Below are 19,840 nucleotides of genomic sequence, written 5' to 3' on the forward strand. Positions count from 1 at the left end.
ATCCTTATTACCAACATCTGTTATTACCTGTCTATTTTATTGTAACCATCTTAGTAGATGTGAAGTTGTATCTTACTGTGGTTTCAATTTGCATTTCCCTAATGACAAATTATATTGACCATCTTTTCATGTTTTTTATTGACCATTTGCATATCTTCTTTGGAGAAATGTCTTTTCACATCCTTTGCCCATTTTTTAATTGGGTTATTAGTTTTTTACTACTGAATTGCAAGAATTGTATATATTCTAGATACCAGTTCCTTATTAGATACATAATTTATAAATATCTTCTATCATTCTGTGAGTTGTCATTTCACTTTTTAAAAAATATATTTATTTATTTGGTTGCACTGGGTCTTAGTTGCAGCAGGCAGGCTCCTTAGTTGCAGCTTGTGGGCTCCTTAGTTGCGGCTCGCCAGCTCCTTAGTTGCAGCACGTGGGCTCCTCAGTTGCAGCTCACAGGCTCCTTAGTTGTGGCTCTCCAGCTCTTTAGTTGTGGCATGCATGTGGGATCTAGTTCCCTGAACAGGGATCAAACCCGGGCCCCCTGCATTGGAAGCGTGGAGTCTTATCCACTGCGCCACCAGGGAAGTCCCTTCACTCTCTTAATAGTATCCTTTGAGGGCTTCCCTGGTGGCACAGTGGTTGGGAATCCGCCTGCCGGTGCAGGGGACAGGGGTTCGAGCCCTGGTCCGGGAAGATCCCACATGCCGTGGAGCAACTGGGTCCGTGTGCCACAACTACTGAGCCTGCGCTCTGGAGCCCATGAGCCACAACTACTGAGCCCTTGCGCCGCAACTACTAAAGCCCGTGAGCCCTAGAGCCTTTGCTCTGCAACAAGAGAAGCCACTGCATTGAGAGGCCTGCTCACTGCAACAAAGAGTAGCCCCCACTTGCCGCAACTAGAGAAAGCCCGCGCACAGCAACGAAGACCCAACACAGCCAAAAATAAATAAATTTTTAAAAAAATAGTATCCTTTGAGGCACAAAAGTTTTTAATTTTGATGAAGTCTAATTTATCCATTTTTTTCTTTGGTTGCTTGTGCTTTATACCTAATCCTGTCATACCTAAGAATCCACTGCCTAATCCAAACTGGGAAATGTGAATCCTCCAATTTTTGTCCTTCTTGCATTTCTGGATTCCTTTACGTATCAATTTTAGGATTAGCTTATCAATATCTGCATAAAGGTAGCTGTGGTTTTGACAGGACTATGCTGAATCTGTAGATCCAGTATTGCCATCTTAACTATGCCTTCCAATACATAAACATGGAATATCTTTCCATTTATTGCAGTATTAAGTTTTTTCAATAATATTTTATACTTTCAGTGAACAAGTCTTGCAATTCTTTTGTTAAATTTATTAGTAAGAATTTTATACTTGTTGGTGCTCTTGTAACTGAAGCACCAACTTAGTTTTGTTTTCAGGTTGTTTACTGTTAATGTCTAGAAATACAACCAATTTTGCATGTTGACATTGTGTCTTGCAACTCAAGCTCATTTTTTATCTCTAGTAGATTTTTTTGTGGATTCCTTAGGAAGTTTTACACAAAATATGTCATCTACAAACAAAATGGTTTCTTCCTTTCCAATTTGGATATCTTTTCTTTTTCTTGCCTGATTACTCTTACCAGGATTTCTAGGACAATGTTAAATAAAAGAGGTGAAAACAGATATCCTGTCTTGTTTCTGATCTTAAGGGAAAAGTATTCAGTCATTCACCATCAAGAATGATATAACCTTTGGGTTTTTCACAGGTCCCCTTATCAGATTGAGGAAGTCCCCTTCTATTGCTAATTTGTTCAGCATTTTTATGATGAAAAATATGAAAAGGTATTCGTGTCTGTCAAGTGCCTCTTCTGTGTCTATTGAGGTGATGATCTGATTTTTGCCCTTTAGTCTATCAATGTGGTGTATTACATTGATTTGAGTTTTCTAAGGTGAACAAACCTTGCATTCCTGGGTAAATTCCACTAGATAATGGTGTAAAATACTTTTTACATATTGCTGGACTCAGTCTGCAAGGATTTTGTTGAGGATTTTTGTTGAGGGATATTGGTTTGTGGTTTTCATTTTTGTGATGTCTTATCTGGTATGCTGGTAATACTGGCCTCACAGATTGAGAATGAAAGTATTCCCTTATCGTCTGTTTTTGGAAGAGTTTATAAAGGATTGGTGTTAATTCTTCATTAAGTATTTGATAAAATTTATCAGTGAATTCACTGTTCCTTGGTTTGTGGGAAGATTTTTTTTCATAACTAATTCAACCTCTTTTCTTGTAACGGGCCTTTTCAGACTTTCTATTTCTTCTGGAGTCAGTATAGGCTGTTAGCATATTTCTAGGAATTTTTCCATTTCCACTAGGTTCTAATTTGTTGACATACAACTGTTAATAGTATTATAATCCTTTTTATTTCCATCAGTTCAGCAGCAACACCCTCCTTTCTTTCCCCAAATTAGTAATTTGAGTCTCCTCTCTCCTCTTCTTGGTCTGTCTACCTCAAGGTTTGTCAATTTCGTTTACCTTTTTAAAGAAGTACCTTTCAGTTTTATTTGTTTTCTTTATTGTTTTCTACTCTATTTTATTTATTTCAGATCTACTCTTTATATGTCCTTCTTACTGCTTGCTTTGGGTTTAGTTTTCCCTTTTTCCCTAGAATCTTAAGGTGGGGCATTAAGTTATTGATTTGAGATATTCTTTTTTTTTTTAATAGAGATAAATTTCTCTAAGGGAGAAATAAATTTCCCTCTAAGCACTGTTTTAGCTGTAGCCCATAAGATATGCGTGTATATTTTGTTCTATTCATTTCAAACTATTTTCTAATTTCCCTTATGATTTCTTCTTTGTCCCATTGGTTATTAAGAAATGTGTTATTTAGTTTCCACATATACTGTAAGACATATTATTTTTGTTCCTCTTTTCTTTCATTACTCTCTTCTTTTGTGTTGAAAAGATGTTTTCTAGTATACTATTTTAATATTCTGGTCATTTCTTTTACTATATTATTTTTTAGTTATTTTCTTAACAGGTGCCAAGGGAATTAAAATTAGCATCTTAATTTACAACAATCTAATCTAGATTAAAAGCTACTTAATTTCAATAGTATATAAAAACTTTCCTCATATAGCTTCATTCCCTTCCTCCTTCTTTATGCTGTTATTGTCATGCAAATTACATCTTTAAAATGGCATGCCCTCCAAGAGAGATTTATAATTATTGCTTTTTCACAGTTGTCTTTTAAATCACATCGGAGGAAAAAAAAGTTACAAAATGTAAAAAATACATTTTTACTATCTTTTATATTTAACTCTATAGCTGCCTTTAATGGTGCTCTTTATTATTTCATGTGCTTTCGAGCTACTGTCTAGTGACCTTTCATTTCAGCCAGAAGAACTCCCTTTAATATTTCTTGTGGGGCAGCTAGTAACAGTCACTCAGGATCTGTTTATCTGGGAATGTCATAATTTCATTTTGAAGGACAGTTTTAGTGAATACAGAATTCTTGATTGACAATGTTTTTTTCTTTCAGCACTTTGAATATGCCAAGTTGCTGTCCTCTAGCCTCAGTGCTTTCTAATGATGAATCAACTTTTAATCTTACTGAGTATACTTTGTGCATGATGAATCATTTTTCTCTTGCTGCTTTCAATATTCTCTCTTTACCTCTAGACAGTTTAATTATGATATATCTAAGTTTGAATCTCTTTGAATTCACCCACCTTGTAGTTTGTTGAGCTTGCTAGATGTGTAGATTAATTTTCTCAGCAAATTTGAGGAGGTGTTAGCCATTATTTCTTGAAATATTCTTTCTTTCCCTTTCCCTCCTTTCCTTCTGGAATCTCTGAAGTTTATATGCCTCATGGTGTCCCATAAGTCTAGAAGCTCTGTTTATTTTTCTTCATTCTGTATTATTCCTGTTCCTTAGCCAGATCATCTCAACTGATCTGTCTTCACGTTCACCCGATTCTGGCTTCTGCTTATTCAAACCTGCTGCTGAACTCTTCTACTGAATTTCTCATTTCAGTTATTGTACATTTTTTTCCACTTCAAAATTGATGTGTGTGTGTGTGTGTGTGTGTGTGTGTATAAAATTGATATTCTCCATTTGGTGAGACACTGTTCTCATACTCTCCTTTTGTTCTTTAGATATAGTTACCTTTAAGTCTTTAAATATATTTAAAATAGTTTAAAGACTTTGTCTAGTAATATCAATGTCTGGATTTTTTCAGGGGTAGTTACAAAACATGGCAACTCTGAAAATTCTCTTCCCAGGATTTGCTGTTGTTGCTGTTTTTTACAGTTGCTACTATTTGTTTAGGACTTTCCTGAACTAATTCTGTAAAGTTTGTCACAGTTGACCATGGAAATCTCTGCTCAGTTAGCTTAAATGTCAGCTATTGATTGAAGGCAGATATCTTTACATGCCTGAAACCACTAATTCTCCCAGTTTTTGTCAAGGGTCACTGAGTGTGTATGTTGGTGCATACCTTCAACACTCAGCTAGGCAGTTTACAACTTAGCCTTGCCCTGCTTGCACAGAATCTGAAGGTTATCCTGACGTAAGAAATCAGGATATCCTCAGGTCTTTACTGAGCATATGCATAGCCCTGGGCACGTATACAGTCCTATGCATGTGCATAGCTATCTAGATTCCCATGAATATATGGGAACTTTTCATAGCCGTTATGGAAACTTCATTCTCCAGCTTTTCCTTTCAAATGTTTTGGTTAGTTTTTGCCCCAGCTGTTATCTACTGTATCAGAGAGTTGCAATGTTCAACAACTGCTTCTGATTGTTTTGGACAAAACCCCTAGGTAAAAGGTTATTCATACTGGGCAAGCTCCAAGTCAGGATAAAAGATAGCCTTGTAAGTGGGGTCTTCCAGGGAACTATCAAATAAGTTGAATATTCTCTGGGAATGGGGCTTTGAAGGAGCGCCAGCCCCGCTCTGTTCCCTCCAGGGGTTGTCACACTGCTGATTTTCATTGTGCTTCCAGGCTATTGATTTTCAAGGCTACCGTAGAGCTTGGGAGGGAGGGAGGTGAGTAGTGCAAGTTAAAACACTACAAAGTGCACTGTCATTATCAATATTCAGCCTTTTTTCTTGTATATGTACTTCCCAGATTACTGAAGGCCTTTGATGAATTCACGGAGCTCCAGCAAAGTTATTCTGACAATTTTTGCAAGTGTTCTTGTTGCTTTTATGGAAGAGAGAACTTTCAGAGGTCCTTACTCTACCGTTTCATTGACATTTAATCTAAAACCCTTACTCTTATTCACCACACCATAGTGCCTGATACAGAATTGATTTATAAATAATGGTCAGGGTTTTGTTTGTTAACAAAAATGCTCTTAATTGTCTTAAGTACTGGGTAGAATTATGGATAGAGTACTGCATAGAGCTCCTAGACCCTGTTTAGGTGATATCTAAATTAGTTTTAGTACCTGGTCATTTCTGGAAATAGATGGTCACTGGAATCCTTCTCCCACTTGCAAAAACAAATGGGAGCACATTAGACTTATGGAGTCCATTGTGTGGGATGGGGAAGAGGAACAGTTTATGTGGGAACCATTAAAGCTCTCTATCTGCAGACACTATATGAATGGCTTCAGCTTTTCTCCCTGTAGATTAAGGAACCGAATGACACTTTGGACTCTCGTTCCTGCCTTTTTTTATTATTATTATTATTTACTTATTTATTTATTTATTTATTTTTGACTGCGTTGGGTCTTCGTTGCTTCGTGCAGGCTTTCTCTAGTTGCGGTGAGTGGGGCCTACTCTTCATTGTGGTGCGCAGGCTTCTCATTGTAGTGGCTTCTCTTGTTGCAGAGCACGGGCTCTAGGTGCGTGGGCTTCAGTAGTTGCGGCTCGCAGGCTCAGTAGTTGTGTTGCACAGGCTTAGCTGCTCTGCAGTATGTGGGATCTTCCCGGACTAGGGATCGAACCCACGTCCCCTGCATTGGCAGGTGGATTCTTAACCACTGCACCACCAGGGAAGCCCCTCGTTCTTGCCTCTTACGCCAATGCCACAGCTGAATTCGCTGTCTCTGCCTAGCCTTTTTAGATGGATTAAAATTCCTCTTTGGCTATACTTTTATGTAACTCCAAAAGAACAAAATAAGCATCACTCCACTCACATCTGCATACTGTATAATTTATGGTCAAGTTATGATCTCCCCTGTACTTTCTAGTCCAGGCTCTTTCTTATTCAGGAGGAGTAAATCAGAGGCAAGGTGGATGCTACCACTGGAATACCTGTACTCCAATACCTCACTGCTGACCAGAAAAATCATTACCATTTTTAATTCCACCTCCCAGCAGGGCCAACATGTAGCTTCACTCAGAATGCCTATTTATATGACTCTACTAAGAACATTTTATGGTTTCCTGATAACCTGCCCCAGCTATAACATATCACAACTATAACAAATTTATTCTTAAAAGGAATAAGTTGAATTAATTTTTATTTAAAGACCTTAAAATGGCACTGTGCCCTCTAATTTGAAAGTCTATAAAAAAGAAAAAATAACAGTCAAAAGTAGATTTAAATTTGATATTCTCATTTGGGCTCAGTTGGCTTGATGAAGAAAAAGAATGTTAGGGAATTCCTTAAGAAAATCCAGGATTTTTTTGGTTCACCATCAAGGTATTTGTTGACAATCAGCTAAGAGTCCAGTGAAATATCTTATTTCTTAAAGGAAGTGAAAATATATTGCACTTCTGCAGTCTACATCTTCTTTCTTCATTAGAAATATTATCTTTGACCTCTTCTTACTCTCATTCAAGATCTGAACTGGGTTACCTTCTGCCTTTCATATATTCTACTTCTGCTTAAATAATCTCCAATTCCTGTTTCACATTGATATGTTTGCATACTACTTATGGTCATTATAAGAGTTCTGCATCTACTACTTAGTTCATTTTCACAGTTACTCTGTTAGTTTTTGTATTGCAATACTACAGTGTTCTAATTTTATAATAGCCGTTTATCCTAAACCCACCAGAAAACAGCAGGTGGTAAGTGGTGCAGAGGGAGGAAAAATGCTAAATTTTGGCACTGACACTAATATGCTGTAATACAATTATTCTCTGTAACAAACCTGCTCAGTCACTGCCTCAAAATGCAAATGAACTATTGTTTTTTTTTTCTTGATAAAAAGTGAAATTTTAAAAGTTTATGCAAGGGGGACTTCTAGCATGTTGGTAATATTCTCTTTCCTAACCTAGAAGATAGTTCCAGGGGTGTTTTCACTTTGTGATAATTCACTGAGCTATATGTTTTGTTTTGTGCACTTTTCTGTATACATGTTATATCCCAGTATAAAAGAGTTTTCAAAAAGAGTTTATTATGTGGAAGCTCTATGCTGGCCAGAAGGCAAAACTAGATTAGAAAACAAGAAGAATCTAGAAATTATCAAAGATAATTTCAGTTGTTGATCATTAGTAGCACTGCATGTCTTTGTACTAATACTAATACACATAGAACCAGCTTTCACAAATAATATTTTAAATGCCAAAGTAACATTCAATGTGAATAACTTTTACAGAAAGCAATGTATTCAATAGTAAATATAAGAAAAGTTTCTTATCTTAGTCAGTTATGTCTTAGCAGGATATGTATCAATTTTCAAAATTTTCATAATTGATAAGACCACTGTAATAAATAAGAATGTATCTTAAAAGAAAAAACTTTTCCTTAAAGCTTTTTGCTGGTAACTGTAGTCAATAATATTGCAGTACTGTACATATTTGAAAGTTGCCAAGAGGTTAAATTGTAAAAGTTCTCATCACAAGAAAAAAAGTTTTGTAACTTTATATAGTAATGGATGGTACCATTTTGCAGTACACACAAATATTGAATCATTATGTTATATACCTGAAACTAATATAATGTTATATGTCCATTATACCTCAATTTAAAATTTTTTCAAGCTTTTTGCAAAGATAGCCTCTTAGAAATAATTTTTGGCAAAGGCAAAGCAGTTTTAAGATACTCCTTTTATTTAAAAAAAAAACAACTATAGTTCTATCTGCAAAGGCCAGTTTGCACACATTATAATCTGAAGTACAGAAATGAAATTCAATTAGTTTTGCCTCTCATTTTAGAAATACAATCTTTAAAATATTTTATTCATTTAAAATACATAAAAGCTGAATTTAAAGTTTTACTGCTAGTGCACATGCCCAAAAGCCCTATGAGTAAGTCTAGGAGTTCTGAAAGCACAAAGTGTGTCCTCCTGCACTTCTGCTGAAGCTTCTTGGCAAAAAAAATTCTTTTAAATAATTACATATGTATTAGAATATCCTCACTATGCAGCAGTGGTCTATCTAAGGCTAGAGCTACAGCAAGCAACAGTGTCATTTCAAGTAGGTAGCAAGTGCTTTAGAGATGCTCCTCCTACAGAATGTGAAATGAGAATATTTTATGATTTAAGGAGGAGACACACAAAAAAAAGTATCCTGTTTTATCCATTCCCAACTTTTAAAGTAAAATCCAGCTAACTGACTTAAGTGTAAGAGGAAAAGAAAATTAACACCTCATAAACAGATACTTTACATGTATTATCTGATTTTACCCTCATAATATTGAAGGCGGTATTACACTCCAAGAAAAACAGCTAATAGTCACAAAATCAGTCAAGAGAAGAGATGACAACTGATTACTGAAGTTGGGTTACCCCACTATACTATACTACCTCCATCTTAATTTTTCTGCCTCCTGATTTATGCTTCCACATTATGTTTCATTTGTAGTAAAAACTATGACTTAAGAAGAAAACAGAAAAATATCAATATTAAATTCTATATAATTAAATAATAATTTCACTTTTTGTTTAAAAATCATACCAATGTCTGAATGCCTAATAAATACCAGGTGCTTTACACTCATTATTCCTATCAGTATTTATTAATAAAAATGTACCAACATATATATACACACACATACACTCACCAGAACTCATTAGATCTGAAACATGATGTTAGGGCATGGTAAGTAAACAAACAGAAGCATGGTAGAATACTGATGTCTACTGCTTACCAGTTTTTCTCTGAATGTGTCTTTTCCCAGCTTCCCTGAAAGCAATAACAGCTCTGAAAAAAGCTCGGAGAACTGCCCAACGGAAAACAGCTACAGGATCAATTCCAATCATCCCAGAGATAAATGCATTCTTGCTACTTCTCAGAAGAGCTACAATGTCAGGGCGCATATGATCTGTATTTTTTTCCCGGAAATCCTACATGAAAAAAGTACCAGTGTTACTTTTGAAAAAATTATTAAACCAAGAAGATAATGGGTGACATATATGAACAGTGGTTGAATAAGGCTATAGAAGTGACTTCTGTTTTAGGCAGCTAAATGGACCAGATAGATATCCTCTACAAAGTCCCATCTGACCCTAAAACTATTTAATTCAATAATTAATTTAAATTAGAATGAGCATTCCACAATCTTATTGCAGCTTGTTAAACACTGGTCAGGGAGAGACTCTCTACAGGACTATCACATAAAATGATAAGAGAGTTGAATAACAAAAAGGAGCCAGAAATGAGAAGACCAGGAACAGCATTTCAAAGGGAACACCTACTACCTATAGGTGGCAATGAGTTGAACAAGTTAGGACAAAACCAGTAAGACCAGGGGCTGGAGCATTCTTGGCAAGGGTGAGAGTGGTAGAAGAATAAGCAAATAAATAGGCTATGTAGGCTATGTAAGCCTGAACTGGGAGTTTGGGTTTTATTCAAGTGTAAAGAAAAGCCACTGGAAGGATAATGACATGAGCTAACTGGTGTTTTATAAACATCACTGGTTGCTGCAGAGGGAATGAACTGTACAAAGATGGAAAAGGTAGGCCAGCTACTGCAGTATTCCAGAAGAAGAACTGACAGTGACTTGGACTACAGTGATGGTACTAGTGGAAAGGGAAAATGGTTATCATATTTGGGATATGTTTTAGAGGTAAGGACAAAGGACTTGCTGGTGGATTAGGGCATGGTGAGTGAATGAGGAAATTAGGTTAACACCTATATTTTGGGTTTGAGCAACAAAGTGGGTAGAGGTACCATATACTGATATGGAGAAGACTAGAGAAAAGAGAAGGTATAGGGATAGAAAATGAGGATTAAGAGGTAAGTTTTGTCCAAGTGAAGCTTGAGATGCTGAGAATAATGATAATAGCAAGTAACATTTATTGAGAGGTTTCTAAGTGTATGGCACACTTCTAAGCATTTTACATGTGTTGTCTCATTGAAGTTCATTTCATCACCTTAACAACTCCTTGAGGTAGATGATATTATTATTCCTATTTTATACATGAGGAAAGTGAGTCATAGAAAGGTTAACTATCTTGGCTCCTATCACACAGTAACTGGAAGAACAGAGGTTCAAACTCAGCCACTTATAACCAGTATACTATGTCTGCATACAGACATCAAGTAGGCAGATGGATATATTTGTCTAGATTCTTACAGAGATTTCAGAAAATGCATTTGGATATCATCAGCATACAGATTTTTAAAGCTGGATAAGATTACTTAAGAACTGTAAATAGACAGTTAAAACCACCTGTCAATGGGGGTTGGCGATGACAGAACACAAGAAAATGGGTTTAAATACCCACAGAAATACAGGGAGGGCAAGAAGCTTAACACTCCTGGAAGAAGGTCCCAGACTGATACGTGTAGTCTAGGCATTTGACTATAACCACACCCAGATGGAAGGATTAAAACTTGGTGAGTAAAACACTCCATGTCGTTGCAGCTTCACAGAACAGCTCTAACTCAGAATTCTGTGAGAATCATGCCTAGTAAGACGTCATCTACCCTCATGTCCAGAAGGCAGCTTGAACTTGTCCTATTACCTTTAGGGCTTTCCTTTCCTAGTAATTCTTGGTTCTCCTGAGAACAGGGGAAACAAGCCAAAAGTCTTGGTGCTAAGTTGGTCCCTAAGTACCCTTTGAGCAAACGTATATATTATAAACGTTAGTAAAACTGAGTAAGAATTTTCAAATCAAATCACCAGCAGAAGTAAACACCTACTGAGGGAAGACAAATGTCAGGCATTAAGCTAAGCACTATACATAACTTATTTAATTCTAACGATTACTCAATAAAGTGGAATCAATTATAAACCACACTTTACTGGTGAGTAAACAGAGGTAGAGAATTTCATCAGAGGTCAAACATAAGTACCAGTAATAGGACCTAAAATATCAGTCTGCCCTACTCCGAAGATCATCCTGTCCTATTAATAACTATACCATAAAACCTAAAATTCAAGATTTCTTTTCCATGAGGACTGTCAAATGTTGACAAGACACCTTCCTTTTTCAAATGTAATGGTCTTGTCTCTCTGTCTTCATATTTCTAGATTTCTAAGTATATTTCATAAACTAATCACATCATCCTTTAAACTCTTTTCTATTGGCTTCCATAACAACACACTGTGATTTACTACTTAGTTCTTGTGCAGTCCATTCTCAGTCCCCACTGTTGGTTCTGTATTGAAAATTCTTAGGGTTTCATCTTGTGTACTCATATTTTTTCCTCGATCATCTTGTATCAGTTGATCTGGACCATAATTATGACTTGAAACACTATCTAAATGATGAAGCCCAAATCTGTATTTCCAGCTCACATATTTCTTGTTATGTCTGAGATCCATTTATACATCTTAAAGGTATCTCAAACTCGAAAGAAAATGCATGACTAGTATTGCTTATATGTTTGAAAGCATTCACCGGTGAAACCATGTGGGCCTGGAATTTCCTTTGTGTAAAGTTTTAAACTACTGATTCAAATTATTTAACAGACATAGGGTTTTCAGGTTTTCCTATATTTCCAGTGTCAATTTTGGCAATGTATTTTTCATGGAATTTTCCATTTTATCTATGCTGTCAAATTTACTGGCAAAATAAGTTCGTATCTTTTTAGTATCTGTAGAGTATGTAGTTAAATCCCCTTATTCATTTCTGCTATCTGTAATCTGTGAATTTCTTTTTTCTTTCATTAGTTATTTTCTATTACCTTTTACTTATACAGTTTACCCTTGAACAACATGGGGGTTAGGGAGGCCAACCCACCCGTACAGTTAAAAAACCTGTGTAACTTTATAGTCAGCCCTTTATAGTATCCACGGTGCTGTATCCATGGATTCAACCAATCGTGGATCAGGTAGCACTACAGTACCTATTTATTGAAAAACACTTGTGTATAAGTGGACCCCCACGTTCAAACCAATGTTGTTCAAGGGTCAACTGTATTATTTTCTGTTATCCTTTCAAGGTACTCACTTTTGGCTTTGTTAATTTCTCTCCTGTATGTCTGCTTTCTATAATATTGATTTCTGGTCTGCTCTTTATTATTTCCCTCTTCTACTTTTGGGGGTTTAATTTGCTGTTCTTTCCCTAGTGTATTTTCAACCAGTCTTCCTTAAAGTTATCGCTTTAAATGCATCCTACAAATTTTGATATGTTGTTATCTTCATTACTGTTCAGTTTAAAATATTATCATTTTAATTGTGATTTGTTTTTTAACTCAGGCGTTATCTAGAAGAATTTTACTTAATTTCTAAACACGCAAAGAATATCTAGTTATGATATGCCACTTAGGTCAGTTGTTTAGTACTGCTGTTCAATTGTTCTGTTTTTATTGATTTTGTGTCTGCATATTCTGTTGTTACTGAGAGATACGCATTAAAATCTACAACTTTGACGGTAAACTTGTCTAGTTCTACTTTTGCTCCCCTTTTGGCTTATATAATTGAACTGAAGTCATTAGGTACATATAACTTTTGATATGTCTTCTGTTGAACTGGTCCCTTTTATTGTTATGAAATGTGCTTCTTTATCTCTAATAATAATTCTTGTCTTAAAGTCTATCTTGTCTGATAATAATGTAATTATACCAGCTTTCTTTTAGTTAGGGTTTGCCTGGTGTGTCTTCTTCCCATCCTTTTATTTACTTTCAACCTATCTGATAATATGAATGAACATTTTTTTGTTTTTGTTTTAGACTGTATTTTTAAATTGAGATATAACTGACACAACATTGGTTAAGGTGTACAAAATATTGATGTGATACATTTATATACTGCAATATGATTACCACTTTAGAGTTAGCAAACACCTCCATTATGTCATATAATCATCATTCTTTTGTTTTGTGTGAAGAACATTTAAGATCTGGTCTCTTAAAAACTTTGAAGACAATGCTATAATCACAATGTTAACTATAAATACAATGTTTACTATAATTACAATGTAGCACATTAGATCTCCAGAATTTAATTGCAGGTCTGTATCCTTTGCCAGCATCTCCTCAATTCCCCCACCCGCTAGTAACCACCATTCTACTCTGTTATTCTTTTTTTTTTTTTTTTTTTTTTTTGCGGTACGCAGGCCTCTCACTGTTGTGGCCTCTCCTGTTGCAGAGCACAGGCTCCAGACGCGCAGGCTCAGCGGCCATGGCTCATGAGCCTAGCCACTCCACGGCACATGGGATCTTCCCGGACTGGGGCACAAACCTGTGTCCCCGGCATCGGCAGGCGGACTCTCAACCACTGCGCCACCAGGGAAGCCCTCTACTCTGTTATTCTTAATGTTTGTTCTAAAATCTGTTCCTTCCCATCTTTTCCACCTCAGGAAATAGCACCTCAAACTCACCCATCAGCTATAGCCAGAGATCACTTACTTGGAATGCATCAATAAGGTTTACTGACTGTACCTCCAAAAACTATCTCATAATCATCTAGATCTCCTCCATCTCTACTGACATCTCAGTGGTCCAGTTTACCTTAACATTTCACCTCAACTATTTTAAAAAGCTACATAATTCATCTCCCAGCTCCCAATCTCTCCCTCTGCTATTCCTTCTCCTCCAAGAAATCAATCTTTTAAAAACAAATATCATGTCCTCTGCTTAAAAATCTTTTCATAGCTCCTCATAATAATATCAACAAAAACCAAACTCCTTTAACTTGGTCTAGAAGGCCTGAAGAACTAACTTGCTGTCCATTCTCTGAATTCACTTCATGCCACTATTTTCCTTGATCACTATAATCTAGTAACACTGACCTGTTTTCAATTATTTTAACATATTAAATTCTGTCCTATCTCATGGCCTATAATATTCACCATCCCAACCCCTCCCCAAGGTAACATCTACTTCAGGTCATCTCTCAAATTTTGAGTTTCTCAAAGAGGTGTTTATGGATCCACAAATTCAAAATCCACTATTTCACTACTTTCTCTCACAAAACCCATTACTTTATTTATACACATAACCCCATTTATCTATATTAAACACACACACGCATATATGTATATGTGTGTATATGTGTATACAGAGCCAGGAACATGTCTGCTAATTTCTCACTAGATATTCTGAACACCAAGCACAAGGTCTGACATGTGTTTTGTGTTTAATAAATATCAGTACTTCCTGAATAAATCAATCAGTGATGAATGAACGAGTGATCTTAACTCTGACTCTCACGTCAAGATCCATGAGAAAACGTATTGCTCCACCGTTCTCCATATCGTCACTGCATTACTTAGAACCTCTCTTAAACGGCAGGCTTAAACATCAACTGGTTGAAGGGTAATGGGCTCATCAATTACAAACAAAAAGTGGGCAAGGGCTTCCCTGGTAGTGCAGTGGTTAAGAATCCACCAGCCAACGCAGAAGACACCGGTTTGATCCCGGGCCCGGGAAGATCCCACATGCCGCGGAGCAACTAACCCCATGCGCCACAACAACTGAGCATGCGCTCTAGAGCCCACGTGCCACAACTACTGAAGGCCGCGCACCTAGAGCCTGGGCTCCACAACAAGAAATGCCATGACAATGAGAAGCCTGTGCACCAAAATGAAGAGTAGCCCTAGCTGGCCGCGACCAAAGAAAGCCCACGCACAGCAATGAAGACCCAACATGGCCAAAAATAAAAACAAATAAATAATTAAATTTATAAAAATAAAAAAAAAAAAGAAATGGGCAAAATTATGAAGATTCCCTTCCACGGGAGTTAAGAGTTTCAACATCCAGAGGGCAGACAGCAGAAGCAAGAAGAACTACAATCCTGCAGCCTGCAGAACAAAAACCACATTCACAGAAAGACACACAAGATGAAAAGGCAGAGGGCTATGTACCAGATGAAGGAACAAGATAAAACTCCAGAAAAACAACTAAATGGAGTGGAGATAGGTAACCTTCCAAAAAAAGAATTCAGAATAATGATAGTGACGATGATCCAGGACCTCGGGAAAAAAATGGATGCAAAGATCGAGAAGATGCAAGAAATGTTTAACAAAGACTTAGAAGAATTAAAGAACAAACAAACACAGACGAACAATACAATTACTGAAATGAAAACTACATTAGAAGGAATCAATAGGAGAATAACTGAGGCAGAAGAACGGATAAGTGACCTGAAAGACAGAATGGTGGAATTCACTGCTGCGGAACAGAATAAAGAAAAAAGAATGAAAAGAAATGAAGACAGCCTAAGTGACCTATGGGACAATATTAAATGCAACAACGTTCGCATTATAGGGGTCCCAGAAGTAGAAGACAGAGAGAAAGGACCAGAGAAAATATTTGAAGAGATTATAATCGAAAACTTCCCTAACATGGGAAAGGAAATAGCCATCCAAGTCCAGGAAGTGCAGAGAGTCCCATACAGGATAAACCCAAGGAGAAACACGCCAAGACACATAGTAATCAACTGGCAAAAATTAAACACAAAGAAAAAATACTGAAAGCAGCAAGGGAAAAATGACAAATAACATACAAGGGAACTCCTATAAGGTTAACAGCTGAGTTCTCAGCAGAAACTCTACAAGCCAGAAGGGAGTGGCATGATATACTTAAAGTGATGAAAGGGAAGAACCTACAACCAAGATTACTCTACCCAGCAAGGATCTCATTCAGAATCAGTGGAGAAGTCAAAAGCTTTACAGACAAGCAAAAGCTAAGAGAATTCAACACCACCAAACCAGCTCTACAACAAATGCTAAAGGAACTTCTCTAAGTGGGAAACACAAGAGGAGAAAAGGACCTACAAAAACAAATCCAAAACAATTAACAAAATGGTCATAGGAACATACATATCGATAACTACCTTAAACGTGAATGGATTAAATGCCCCAACCAAAAGACACAGGCTTGCTGAATGGATACCAAAACAAGACCCATATCTATGCTGTCTACAAAAGACCCACTTCAGACCTAGGGACACATACAGACTGAAAGTGAGGGGAAGGAAAAAGATACTCCATGCAAATGGAAATCAAAAGAAAGCTGGAGTAGCAATACTCATATCAGATAAAAGAGACTTTAAAATAAAGAATGTTACAAGAGACAAGGAAGGACACTACATAATGATCAAGGGATCAATCCAAGAAGAAGATATAACAATTATAAGTACATATGCACCCAATATAGGAGCACCTCAATACATAAGGAAACTGGTAACAGCTGTGAAAGAGGAAATCGACAGTTACACAATAATAGTGGGGGACTTTAACACCTCACTTACCAATGGACAGATCATCCAAAATGAAAATAAACAAGGAAACAGAAGCTTTAATGACACAATAGACCAGATACATTTAATTGATATTTATAGGACATTCCATCCAAAAACAGCAGATTACACTTTCTTCTCAAGTGTGCACAAAACATTCTCCAGGATAGATCACATCTTGGGTCACAAATCAAGCCTCAGTAAATTTAAGAAAATTGAAAACATATGAAGCATCTTTTCTGACCACAACGCTATGAGATTAGAAATCAATTACAGGGGAAAAAACAAACAGATGGAGGCGAAACAATACGTTACTAAATAACCAAGATATCACTGAAGAAATCAAAGAGGAAATCAAAAAGTACCTAGAGACAAATGACAATGAAAACACGACTATCCAAAACCTATGGGATGCAGAAATATCAGTTCTAAGAGGGAAGTTTATAGCTATACAAGCCTGCCTCAAGAAACAAGAAAAATCTCAAATAAACAATCTAACCTTACACCTAAGGGAACAAGAGAAAGAAGAATAAACAAAACCCAAAGTTAGCAGAAGGAAAGAAATCATAAAGATCAGAGCAGAAATAAATGAAATAGAAACAAAGAATAGCAAAGATCAATAAAACTAAAAGCTGTTTTTTTGAGAAGATAAACAAAATTGATAAACCATTAGCCAGACTCATCAAGAAAGAGAGAGGACTCAAATCAATAAAATTAGAAATGAAAAAGGAGAAGTTACAACACACACCTCAGAAATACAAAGCATCCTAAGAGACTACTACAAGCAACTCTATGCCAATAAAATGGACAACCTGGAAGAAATAGACAAATTCTCAGAAAGGTATAACCTTCCAAGACTGAACCAGGAAGAAAGAGAAAATATGAACAGACCAATCACAAGTAATGAAATTGAAACTGTGATTAAAAATCTTCCAACAAACAAAAGTCCAGGACCAGATGGCTTCACAGGTGAATTTTATCAAACATTTACAGAAGAGCTAACACCCATCCTTCTCAAACTCTTCCAAAAAATTGCAGAGGAAGGAACACTCCCAAACTCATTCTGTGAGGCCATCATCACCCTGATACCAAAACCAGACAAAGATACTACAAAAATATAAAATTACAGACCAATATCACTGATGAATATAGATGCAAAAATCCTCAACAAAATACTTATAATAGAATCCAACAACACAGTAAAAGGATCATACACCCTGATCAAGTGGGATTTATCCCAGGTATGCAAGGATTCTTCACTATACGCAAATCAATCAATGTGATACACCATATAACAAACTGAAGAATAAAAACCATATGATCATCTCAATAGATGCAGAAAAAGCTTCTGACAAAATGCAACACCCATTTATGATAAAAATTCTCCAGAAAGTGGGCATAGAGGGAACCTACCTCAACATAATAAAGGCCAAGTATGACAAACCCACAGCAAACATCATTCTCAATGGTGAAAACTGAAAGCATTTCCTCTAAGATCAGGAAAAAGACAAGGATTGTCCACTCTCACCACTATTATTCAACATAGTTTTGGAAGTCCTAGCCACAGCAATCAGAGAAGAAATAGAAATAAAAGGACTACAAATTGGAAAAGAAGAAGTAAAACTGTCACTGTTTGCAGGTGAAATGATACTATACATAGAGAATCCTAAAGATGCCACCAGAAAACTGCTACAGCTAATCAATGAATTTGGTAAAGTTGCAGGATACAAAATTAATGCACAGAAATCTCTTGCATTCCTATACACTAATGATGAAAAATCTGAAGAAAACACTCCCATTTACCACTGCAACAGAAAGAATAAAATACCTAGGAATAAACCTACCTAGGGAGACAAAAGACCTGTATGAAGAAAACTATAAGACACTGATGAAAGAAATTAAAGATGATACCAACAGATGGAGAGATATACCATGTTCTTTGATTGGAAGAATCAATATTGTGGAAATGACTATACTACCAAAAGCAATCTACAGATTCAATGCAATCCCTATCAAATTACCAATGGCATTTTTTAGAGAACCAGAACAAAAAATTTCACAACTTGTATGGAAACACAAAAGACCCCGAATAGCCAAAGCAGTCTTGAGGGAAAAAAACGGAGCTGGAGGAGTCAGACTCCCTGACTTCAGACTATACTACAAAGCTACAGTAATCAAGAAAATATGGTACTGGCACAAAAACAGAAACACAGATCAATGGAACAAGATAGAAAGCCCAGAGATAAACCCACGCACCTATGGTCAAGTGACCTATGACAAAGGAGGCAAGGATATACAATGGAGAAAAGACAGTCTCTTCAAAAAGTGGTGTTGGGAAAACTGGACAGCTGCATTTTAAAGAATGAAATTAGAACACTCCCTAACACCATGCACAAAAATAAACTCAAAATGGATTAGACCTAAAAGAAAGACTGGACACTATGAAACTCTTAGAGGAAAACATAGGAAGAACACTCTTTGACATAAACCACAGCAAGATCTTTTTTGATCCACCTCCTAGAGTAATGGAAATAAAAACAAAAGTAAATAAATGGGACATAGTGAAACTTCAATGCTTTTGCACTGCAAAAGAAACCATAAACAAGACGAAAAGACAACCCTCAGAATGGGAGAAAATATTTGCAAATGAATCAACAGACAAAGGATTAATCTCGAAAATATATAAACAGCTCATGCAGCTCAATATTTAAAAAACAAACAACCCAATCCAAAAATGGGCAGAAGACCTAAATACACGTTTCTCCAAAGAAGACATACAGATGGCCAAGAAGCACATGAAAAGCTGCTCAACATCACTAATTATTAGAGAAATGCAAATCAAAACTACAATGAGGTATCACCTCACACCAGTTAGAATGGGCATCATCAGAAAATCTACAAACAACAAATGCTGGAGAGGGTGTGGAGAAAAGGGAACCCTCTTGCACTGTTGGTGGGAATGTAAACTGATACAGCCACTATGGAGAACAGTATGGAGGTTCCTTAAAAAACTAAAAATAGAATTACCAGATGATCCAGCAATCCCACTACTGGGCATACACCCAGAGAAAACCACAATTCAAAAAGACACATGCAGGCTTCCCTGGTGGCGCAGTGGTTGAGAGTCCGCCTGCCGATGCAGGGGACACAGGTTCATGCCCTGGTCAGCGAGGATCCCACATGCTGCGGAGCGGCTGGGCCCATGAGCCATGGCCGCAGAGCCTGTGCGTCCGGAGCCTCTGCTCCACAGCGGGACAGGCCACAGCAGTGAGAGGCCCGCGTACCGCAAAAAAAAAAAAAAAAAAAGACACATGCA

General features: G+C 36.7%; 1 protein-coding gene across 7 annotated transcripts in view; it reads right to left on the minus strand.

Annotated features, from left to right (window-relative positions):
* MYO9A (myosin IXA) overlaps positions 1–19,840 on the minus strand; it is a 287,470-nt gene that overhangs the window by 152,643 nt on the left and 114,987 nt on the right. For all 7 annotated transcript variants that reach the window (XM_082618504.1, XM_082618506.1, XM_082618507.1 and 4 more), the window contains one exon: positions 9,043–9,238. In XM_082618504.1, the coding sequence (XP_082474630.1) occupies positions 9,043–9,238 (196 nt within the window). The remainder of the gene's footprint in view (positions 1–9,042; positions 9,239–19,840) is intronic.

This window comes from Mesoplodon mirus (genome assembly GCF_964341445.2).
Source record: "Mesoplodon mirus genome assembly, chromosome: 4".
NCBI lineage: Eukaryota > Metazoa > Chordata > Mammalia > Artiodactyla > Ziphiidae > Mesoplodon > Mesoplodon mirus.